At 36.7% G+C, this 11,329-nt stretch overlaps 1 protein-coding gene across 1 annotated transcript in view; it reads left to right on the forward strand.

Moving 5' to 3' along the window:
- Window positions 1-11,329, forward strand: part of Ahr (aryl hydrocarbon receptor) — a 60,446-nt gene that overhangs the window by 26,592 nt on the left and 22,525 nt on the right. The window contains exons 3-4 of the mRNA XM_004626438.2: window positions 5,388-5,491; window positions 11,101-11,190. Of these exons, the coding sequence (XP_004626495.1) occupies window positions 5,388-5,491; window positions 11,101-11,190 (194 nt within the window). The remainder of the gene's footprint in view (window positions 1-5,387; window positions 5,492-11,100; window positions 11,191-11,329) is intronic.

Genomic DNA, 11,329 nt, shown 5'->3' on the forward strand with positions numbered 1-11,329 from the left:
AGGAGCTGGGTCATGTAGTATTGTGTTCCATCCTTTGACTTTCAGCCTATGAATGTCTTTATGAGTTAAATGTGTTTCTTGTGTACAGCATATTGTTGGATTTTGTTTCCTAATCCACTGTGCCAGTCTATTTCTCTTAATTGGGAAATTGAGTCCATTTACATTGATGGTTAGAAATGAGATGTATTGAATTACAGTTGCCATGTTATTTACCTGTTGTCATTTCCTCCTTTTTCTCCTGTATTTAATTGCTTTCCCTATTTAGTTGGTTGCTTCTGATCTCATTTGTGGAGTTCTAATCATTTTGTTCCCTCTCTAGAACATCTTTCAGTAGCCTGTGTAGAGTTGGCTTTGTCATCACGAAATTCTTTAGCTGTTCTTTGTCATGGAAGTATTTCACTTCTCCATCAAACTTGAAAGAGAGGGTATAGTAGTCTGGGTATACTATACCCTTTTGCAGGGTATAGTAGTCTGGGCTCGAATTTGTTTTCATAGAGGACATAAAGTACTCTGCTCCATGCTCTTCTTGCCTTCATGGTTTGTGAAGAGAAGTCGGCCGTAATTCTGATGGGTTTTCCTTTGAATGTGATCTGCTTCTTTTCTCTAGTGGCTTTCAGTAGATTCTTCTTGTGCTGAATTTCTGGGATCTTGACTATTATATGTCTCGGTGTGTTTTTCATTGGGTTGAGGTTCCTTGGCATTCTATATTCTTCAGTTACCTGAATGTCAGATTGTTTCCTCACAATTGGGAAGTTTTCTGCTATTATTTCTGCCCATATTTTATTAATGTCATTTGTATTGACTCCATCTTTCTCACTGATGCCTATTGGTCTCACATTGTTCATCTTTACATCATCTTGCAGGTGATGGATTATTCTTTCCTGCTTCCTCATTGTTTTTAAGAGATCGTTTCTTACCTTTTCACTAGCTACTCCAACATCTTCAAGATCTGAAACTCTGTCTTCACTTTCACTGAAACAGTTTTGCAAGCTTGTGATTGAGATTTTAATTTCCTCTATATCTCTTTGACTCTGCTTCATGCAATCTATTTCTTTCCTGTGTTGCTCATTCAAGAAATCCATCATTTTTCTAATCTCTATTTTTTTTTAATCAATGTCTTCTGTAGAAGGAGTTATAAATTCTTTTACTGCAGTGTTTTTTTTCAGATTGGGTTTCCTCCTTATGTTTCTGTAGTTGCTTCTTTACTTCAGATGTTATGAGTTCTGAGAGTTCTTTTTTATTTCAGCAAAGAATTGCGCTCTGATTTCCTCTATATCTTTCTGCTGTTGCTTATTTACTATCGACACTATTAATTCATGCATTTGAGCTGAGCTAGTGTCCTCCGCACTTGTTCAGGGTGGGCACTGGGTTTCCTCCATATGTTTCTGCATTTGATTCTTTAGTGCAGATGTTATTAATTCAGGGATTTCTTTTTTTATTTCCAATCTGAGTTCCTCTATGCCTTTCTGCAGCTGTTTCTTTACTTCAGAAGCTGTTGCTTCATTGCTTTCAGCTGTGTGATTCCCAATTTGTTCTGTGTTAGTGTCCTCTGCACTTGTTATGGATGGGCTTGGGTTCTGAGGTTGCATTTTGTTCCTTCTTGTCATTTTGTATAGCACTTTTCTTCTGATCTTTGTTGTAGATCTTCGTTGTAGTTATAACCTTAGCACATACTGAAGTTCAGTTGCAGATCTACAAAGTTTGGATTTATCCAGCTGTGCCTAGCTTGGGTCTGGCTGCTGTGCTCAACTCCTTCCTGCTGTTGCCCTTGAGGGTGAACCTGTTGTGCCCCTGTGGCAAGATGTTCTGCTCCTGGACTAGCTGGGTGGTTCTATCCTCTACACTCTCTGCAGGGATTGCAACTGCAGGGTTTCACCCCAGGCCTGTATGCTAGGCCTGAGCTGAGCCTGGAGGGGACAAGGTGGAGTAGGGGGCAGAGGCAGCTCTCCCATACTCACTGGGCCTGGGCTAGGACTGGGTCTGGGGGTTCCCGGAAAACGGCAGAAATTCCTACTTGGTGGGCAGGGTAGGGGAGGTGTTGCGGAGTGGTGTGTGGCATCCCAAGGGGTGGAAGAGGGTCTCACCCATGCTGTGCCTGGGCTGGAAGGAGTAGTCTGTCCCGCCGGCTCATGGTAGCCGGAAGCTCTCCCACACACTTACAGGACCTGGGCTAGGACTGGGTCTGGGTGTTCCCGGAATGTGGCAGAAGTTCCTACTTGGCAGGTGGGGTGGGGGAGGTGCTGCGGAGTGGTGTGGGATGTCCCAAGGGGGTGGAAGAGAGTCTCACCCACGCTGTTCCTGGGCTGGGATGAGTAGTCTATCTCGCCGGCACCAGGTAGCCGGAAGCCTCCCACACACTCACTGGACCTGGGCTAGGACTCGCCAGTCTCTTAAGACCATTATGCACATTAAATAAGATGGAAATTCCTGTGCATAGAGTGTGATAATTATCATATATTGTTACTAAGTAATTTAAAGTTATTGCAGTGTTACAAGGTGGCCCTGTGATAGGATCTCGTGTTACTTCATTATTCTTCCGTTTCTTTCTAATTAATGCTATCAATATCTACATGAAAGTGAATAGTATTCATATACCTCCTAGTTATTTTTAAGAAGAGACAATCTGTTTATGAAAACAGCAACTAGATAGAAACATGATAGAAGGCTAAAAATTACATAGTTTAGGTTGAGAGAACTGGGCATAAAGCAAGTTTTGTAAAATGTCTTTTTTTAGATGACTAGGAAATGATTCCACTCTTCCTGAACTCATCTTTGTACAATATTTACTTAAATCCTTCCTGATAACTAACATAAAAATAGAACTCTCCAGTACATGTAAGTAGTCATGCATGTTAAATATTGTCCTCCCAACATTTTTAGTTACAAGCCTTGGTGTTTAGAAAATGAATTGTTCCATTAGTTTTTCTAACATCTAATTTCCTATACTAATTAAACTCCATTGCAGCACAATATTTTTGAACATTCTTTTCTGGTACTTTGTCTCCAGAACTTGTATACCCTACTTAAAGGCAGAATTTGCCAAAGGTCCACTTACCTTGTCTGATACACTTAATACAAACCTGAAAAAATTGAGAATTACTCGGAGATGAACAGTCTCATCCTCATTCAACTTCTTGTGGTTAAGAAGTGTTTCCCTTGGTGACTGTAGTTAGAACTGAGATCAGCTCCACTGATTAAAGCTTTATTTTAAGATTCCCTAATGGTTATTAAGGCATTTGTAATTTGACACTGGGATAACCTGTTCATCTTTAGACTTAGTTTGTGTATTTTTTAATGTAAGGGTTTTGATTTGGGTGTTGTTTTCTTCTTAGCAAGTCTTAGTACAAATTGTACTTTGCACTTAAATTGTACTTTACATTTAAGCATTTGGAAAAGCAGCAGAGTATCTTTTGCTTTGACATTGTGAGGTTTTACTGTATTGCAGATTTGATTATTAAAAAGCATTAGGGACATACCTTACAAAATAAAATAATTTTCTACCTTGCAGTGAGAAAAGTTTACATATTTGTTTGGTTTTTTATTTATTTTTGGTCTTTATAAAAAACTGTTAGTTCAATTTGCCTTACAGTTTTTTTGTGCCCAAAGGAAATCTGTTCTTTGGCCTTTGGAAATTGTTATATTTAGAGGCCAAACTTCTGGTCTCTTCTTTTAGAGATAACTTCCACCTTCTGCAAAGGCAAGAACTTGGCACGTGATTCTGGTGTGACACATACACTGATGGTTTACCAGAAAGCATGCTGCTCACCTGAAAAATGTTTATGTGATGCATTGCTTAAACCAGTGCCAGTCTAGTTATGAGTAAATCTTGTTGGCTCCCTGAGCCAGCTTATTCAATGAGCACATAAAATCTAATGAAATCAAAAGTCTTGCATGGACTGGCAAGTCAATTTTGTTTAATGACTTTTATTTAAGTATGACAGATGAACAAAAGATTAGAAAAGCTGAAAGACAAAAATGGAAATTATTTAAAAGTTTATATTTTAAAAGAAGCAATTGTTAAACTCTGGAAGCACCACTAGTAAATACAAGCTACCATTTATTTGAACAACCAATCTGCTGTATATCAGGAACTCCAACTATATTCTCATTGCCCTCACAAGAGGATGGACTTCATTTTTGTAATTACCATGCCACAGAGAATTATGAAATATGCTGAAAAGTACCCATTTAGCCCATTTAGTAAATAGCAAAGCTATGATTAATGCCCACATCTATCAGATATATCAGATAGGTTTCATCATATGGTTTCTTTCCCTTTTTTGGAGGCACTGGGAATGAAACCCAGGGGTGCTCTGCCATCGGGCCACATCCTTAGCGCTTCACACTTTTTTGAGACAGAGTCTTCTAGAATTGCCCAAGTTGACTTCAAATTTGCCATCCTTCTGCTTCATCTTCCAAAATAGCTGGGATTACAGACATATGACACATACTTTTGAGATATCTTGAAATGTTTAATAAGATCCTTAAAGAAATGGAACTAAGTAAATAGAACTACAGTTATTCTATTTAGCTCTGCTGCCTCCAAAATTAAATGCACACATGTGCACACACATGTGCAAACAGTGAGAGAAGGCAAGAAGCAGCAGCACAGCGTGCTGCCTCTGTAGTAAACGTCTGTGTGGCTTCATGCTTCCTTTCATGCTTGTAGCCCATGCGCAGTTAGAAGCTGTAATGAAGGAACTAGCATTGTACAAGACATAGTACCTAGGAATAAATCCACAGATGCATCTTATTTGTGAACAACTTTAAACAGGACAAAAAGATACAATTGAACAAATGGAGAACCATATACGTTGGATAGGACAATTCAACATAAAATGTTAATTCTTCATCAGTTGGTTGATATATTTAACATGAACTTAATGACAGTATTAACAGATTTTTAACCCAAAAGCCAAACAAATGAATACTGCATTTTTAAAGAAATACATTGCTTAGTAAGGCATATGGTTGCTTCTTTCTCCCTTTTACCACTAGTTCCTTGATATTTAGATGTTGAAAACATTTTTGTAGGTTACATTCTTTAGTCCCATAAATAAGTAAGTATGAATCGGACGTGCTTATGCCAGTATTATAGGGTTCTTTCAAACTTCTAAGTTACACAGTGAACCTCATATAGTGAAATCATGAAAACTTTTATTGAACAACCTTAGCTGAAAACTTGATTACATGCTTTAGTTTTGTTATTAGTGTAGAACTGGAAACCACTTATTGGCAAAAGGCTTATTTACATGGTCATTATGGTTTCAGTAGAAACCAGTGTTTCAAATTATTTTCTGTATTTGATAGTAAGAGGTTTTCTGTTGTAGCTCTTTAATATTGCTTATGTTAAAATCTACCAACTATGTCATTATTTTCTTTTATAGTTGCATTAAAATCCTCCCCTGCCAACAGAAATGGAGGCCAGGATAACTGTGGAGCACAGTTCAGAGATCCCCTCGACTTACAAGAAGGAGAACTTTTATTACAGGTAAATTTTAGTAAATATAATTTCTTAAAATGAGGACAGTTTTAAAGGTAAGACTAACCAACTGATCTTTTAGTAATTCCAAGTTTAGTACTCACCTAGTCTTTTCTGCCATTTTTGTATGAAGTACAGCATTGATGTGCACTACTGTCTGATAAAATAAAATTATGAGAAGCAGATTCATTAGAGGCTAGGTCATCACACAAACCCTGCCTTAAATACATGTTGTATGTAAGAAATTATTGTTCTAGCTTTTTTAGAATGTAGCTCAATTAAAATGCATAAGTGCATTTATTTAATATTTTGAATTTTTCTGAATCTGAACTTTACTCTTTCAGTATTGTCTTATGGTTTACATGTCATTTTAACAGTTATGTTAACTTAGTTCAAGTGGTATATATTTTCTCAGTAACTTCAATTCTGCTTCCTGTGTTTAAATCATAGAGTTTCTAATTTGTCTATGAAAGCATTCTAAATCTTTTTAAAGTCTATTTTCTTTCTAATAGAACTGATACTGTGTTTGAATGTCCTTAGCATTTTCCAATATTTATTTTGTTGAAATGAGATATAATGAGATGTATGCAGTGTATTGTCATTACATTTTCATTTTCAATTTCATCCAGTGAACTGAATGAAGAACTTAGTTTTCTATGTGATAAAAAGTTGTCACAAGGTTTAGTAACTCCATTAGCCCATTAGTTAATGCTAGAGTGCAGCCTAATAATTTATAACATTTGTTATACTTTTTTCTGTGTTTTATGGAAGGGTCTACAGGGTACTCAGGGTTTCACTACTAGATCAGACTTGTAGTGATCCGCCTGTTTACAGCCTCTCAAGAGCTGGGATTACAGGCGCACCACCACGCCCAGTCTCAGTCGCCGTCTTAGCACGCCCCAAACCCCTGGCCACTGTGCCTGCTTGCAGGAGCTTTTAATCTGCTGAACTATTTATATACTTTTCTAATTTTGTCCAAGTTTCTGTGCTTTTCAAAGTTTACCATGCTTTCATGGTGCTAAATAAGTTGAATATATTCAAGCATGATTCCTCTTCAACTCTCTGGTGGGGATCATTCTGTATATTTAGCTAAGACATAATTCCTCATTTAGGTCATAGGAAAACATTCTAATAATTGCTGGTTAATGTGACTAGACATACTCTCGGTGATATAGTAAGTTAATAATGAAATACTGATTGGTCCAACAGTTCATAAGTTGGTTTAAGTTGTGATCAAATGATTTTTTTCTAAAATGTTAAGACAGGCATATCATTTCCCAAGGATGCAGACTAGTACTAATACAAAGCTAGAATTATACATTTCTTCCCTATCTGAAAATTGAAGAGCCTTCCGTAGTTAAAATGAACACACATGTTATAAGTTACATTGATGCCATTTGTAGACTATTCTTCAGTAGGTAGCATGACACTCACATTTGTTTAGGGTCATGTTTCTTTATGAGGAATCTACTAATCAGCTTTTTCGTTGCGGAGACGGAATATCTGAAGTGCACAGATTAAAGGATGAGAGGTTTAGTTGACTGACTATTTATAGTGTTTAGCCCATGGTCAGCTCTCCCCAAGGTGTACACAGCATGGTAGAAGACGTGGCAGGGGAAAGCTGCTCACATCGTGGGGTCCCAGAAGCTCAGGGAGAAGGAAGGAGTCAGAAAGAGGGACGAGAATCTGCCTTCCGGGTCACAGCCCCAGTGACTTGCTTCCCCAGCTGTACCCCACTTCTAAGAGCCTGTGAAATACGGAGTACTTATTGGATGAATCCACTCATGAGTATGGCACCCCTTTGATCCAGTCAACTTCCAAACACATGAGATTTCTGGGGGAGATTTTAAATCTAAACTGTAACACTTTGCCTCTGGTCCCCAGAAGGCTTATATTCTTTATGTAATGTTCACTTAGTCCATCATAAAGAGTTGCCAGGCCTACAAGTTTATCCTTGCTGAACAGACCAAGTCCAAAGTGTTTCCAGAGACTCAAAGTAACCTCTCATGTATGCGTGCTTATAAAAATCAAAAAGAAAGTTAAAGATCATATACAATGACATTGGGTAAACAGTTCCATCCCAAAAACAAGGAATTGGGGATAGGTAGGAAGTAGACCAAAGCAAATCTGAAAACCACTGGGGCAAATGTTCAATCCTGAAGCTCCATGTCCAACACCCAGGGCAGCTTGTAGCCAAAAGTAAACTCCAAAGGATGTTCGCAGTATGAATGGTCATTTGCTTCTCATATCTGTATTAAGTGGTCAGGTAACCTCAGCATGATTTTGAGAGGGCAATAATTTGTTAATAAAACTAGAAGAAAGCTGTCTTTATATTGGTACCATATTCTTTGTTAATTTGCCAAGGAAATAATTCAGTGTAAGTAATAACCTTGTTTCTGGATGTATTTAAGATCATTTGAGCTATATGAAAAGAATTTTATATATGTATTCTTTTTCTTTAAATTTATTTTGTTTTGAAGAGTAAAAACAAAAGCATGAGCAAATAATAAATGCGAAGACAGAAACAGAGTAACATACAATACATATTTTACAGATTTGCAAAAAAAGAATTGCAAATTAACAATGGTTGTTGCTTTTTCTATTTTTATTGTCAAATCTTTTGCTCAGATCAGCAGATGTAGTTATGCAAGATAGGACAAATAATTGAATATTAACACTTGCTTTCAATAAACTTTAATTTTAGGGTGTATCTCATTTTATTATTTCTGACAATATTTGCCTGAAAGGATTTGATACCATGTCCTAAATTATCCTTTTATCTTCTGATGTATTGCTGAGTTTTTAGATGTACTACATTTGTTTTGCTATTTGAAAAAGTTCTTTAAAATAATATGAATGATAAATTATTGTTCTCTAGAAAAAAATATACCTTTAGTATGAAAGAGTATAGTAATGGGTATGTTCTGTTATTGCCCACCAGATTTAAGAATATCAGGGACGGCTGAATAGCTCAGTGGATTAAAGCACCTGTGAGCAGGCACAAGAGCCATGGGTTCAATCGCTGGGCCTACTGTGCTGGCCTTGCCCCCAGGGTGCGCTGAGACTGCAATTGAGACTGGACATGGTAGTGCACTGTAATCCCAGCTCTTAGGCTGTAAACAGGTAGATCACCATGAGTGTGATCTAGTAGTGAGACCCTGAACACCCTGTAGACCCTTCCCTAAAATACAAAAAAAAAAAAAAAGAATATCAATTTTGAGCTGGGTTTATCATTGAATATTCAAGTTCCTAATATGTAGGATCTTTATTCAAGGAATATTGCCAGATATTATCTATTCTTTTGCAATCACAGATCAGAGATATCAGTGGTAGTTAAAGAACAAGAGCTAGGCAACAATTTGCAATCAAAAGCAGTGATTTGCCTCATCCAGATGGCTAACACTGACCAAAGACCTACAAGGTCCTGTACATGGTTCCAGGGTAAATCCTGAGAGGATTTGACTGACCTTGTCAGATAGCAAACGTTACATTTTTAATTGTATAGGTCTTGCTTTAACTTGGTATTAATCATCCAACAGAAAAGTATAACCACAAGGTACAAAAGGAAGGCTGTATTAATATACTGAGCTGTAAAAGACCCACATCAACAACTTCAGACAATTGCCAGTTCTGCTGATAACCTATTACTATTATGGACTGTTGGACTATATTGGGTTATTTTGCTGAATTCAAGTACCTACAATCTTTGGTCTGGCATCAAGTATGAAAAGGTTCTTTAAAGACTTCTCCAAATACAGTTTCTCTAACTGCAGTGGAACACCTGTCTCTGACAAAACAAAACAAAAAGGGGGGATATAAAGGACCTCTTTTTTTTAAAAGCAGTAATTTACAAGGCATCATTTTGCATTGGTTAAGTACAAAGATGACTGAGCCAGACTCAATTTACCTCAGTTTCTTCATCTGTAAAACTGGAATATGGTACCCAATTTTGGTACATAGCAACATTTAGAAAAAGACTGCTAAACAATAGATATTAAAATTTTATGATCAGGTTCTCAAAAATATATCATGTAGCAAGGGTTGTGAAGATGAAAGAATTGGAGTGACAGGAGAGTTATTGTTACTTTCTTTATCCCATCTCATAATGGGTGTATTCACCCAGCTCTGAGCATCATACGCACAGGGGCAAGGCTTTTAAGCTCAGCCCCAGGTCTTATATGTGGCCTCTGTGGTAAGTGTTGAATGAGCTAATTATTATTAATATATGTCTTTTCATAATTCTCAAGGGATGATCATGCAGGACAGTATTCATTCCTACACTCATGTAGAATCATGCCCTACACTAATTCAGTGCCAGCCCTATGCTAGGTATCATGTTAGATGCATCATTATATCCACCGAGTAAAGTGCTAGTGTTTAAAATGATGATACTAAAGCTTGAAGGGGAAAATCACATATGCCACTAAGCTAGTAAGAGAGAGAGAGAGAAGTTCAGGCCAGATGTGGTTGCAAACTGTGTGCTTCTCACACCAAATCTTACCACTTTTTCCCTTACCAGGAGAGTCTCCAAAAAGTTAAGCAATAATCATATAGCAAAGAGTTACACCATGTACTAAATTGAACTTAAGCAGGAAATAGGGAGGCTTTTAGAATTAAAATATGTAATGCTAAACACTTAATGTGATCTAAAATGCTTTTGGTATTAAAGGAGAGGATGAAGGTACTAATTTAACATGGAATTACCATAGCCACTAGAAGAATGTCAAAACAGGGCATAACTTGCAAACTAAAAGAAGAAAATAATATGGCAGAATAGTAAATAACTGACCAGTGCAGGCAAGGGATAGGGAAAAAGCAGCCTGGTACAGATCGAGGAATGAGCAGTAGCACATATAAAATGGATTGCTTAAGCCTAAATATGTTGGTGGTTTCATTAGACTTAAATTAATAAATTTATTTGCTATATACTTTATATGTGTATTATATTTGAATTCTATGTGTTTTAGATGTATCATTTTTCAACAATGGGCTTATTAATGTTTTATAAATATTTGAAAGATCCAAATTACAAAGTATATCAGTGCTTGATATATCTTTGTAGAAAAATATAATTTCTCCTAATTTTTCTTCTAATCAGCATCTTTATCTGCTATATTTCTGGTAAAAAGGCATGTTTAAAAAATGACTATAATATATTTAAAAGAAAAACTCTGGAGTATGAGATTAAAGGAGAAATCAATTTCTATTAAAGTTTCAGTGTTTTGAGCTTTCACTTTAGCTGTTTTTCCTGTTCAGAAAACAGAAACAGAGATATCTTCTGATGCCATGGAGTGTGTGATGTGTCTACTTATGAAGTGTAATAATTTTAAACATTCTTTTTTGTTAGCCGGCTCAGCCCACCCTAAGAGCAGGGCTGGTGCAGCATTGTGCTGGGGATCAAACTGCAGTCCCCTGCGCTTGCCTAAGCTTGCCTAAGCAGGTGCTTTAGACCTCTGAGCTATCTCACCAGCCCAATTTTAAAGATTTTGAAGGAAAGAATTTTCAGAGATAATATCCTGAATAGGATATTTATTAAGGATATCCTGATATCCTTAATCTGATACTTGGTTGTTGTAACAATTTTAATTTGTTAGTAATATTATTTTTTATCCTTGTAGGCTCTGAATGGCTTTGTATTGGCTGTCACTACAGATGCTTTGGTCTTTTATGTGTCTTCAACTATACAGGATTACCTGGGATTTCAGCAAGTAAGTATATTTTTCATATAGCATATTTCATATAGTAATATGAAATACATATTTCATACAGTAATTTTTTTAAATAAATTGTTTTAGAAAGTAAACTTTCTACTTCTTAGGATGTTGTAGTTTAGGGACAGAGTTGACA

Source organism: Octodon degus, unplaced genomic scaffold (assembly GCF_000260255.1).
Source record: "Octodon degus isolate 3935 unplaced genomic scaffold, OctDeg1.0 scaffold00015, whole genome shotgun sequence".
NCBI lineage: Eukaryota > Metazoa > Chordata > Mammalia > Rodentia > Octodontidae > Octodon > Octodon degus.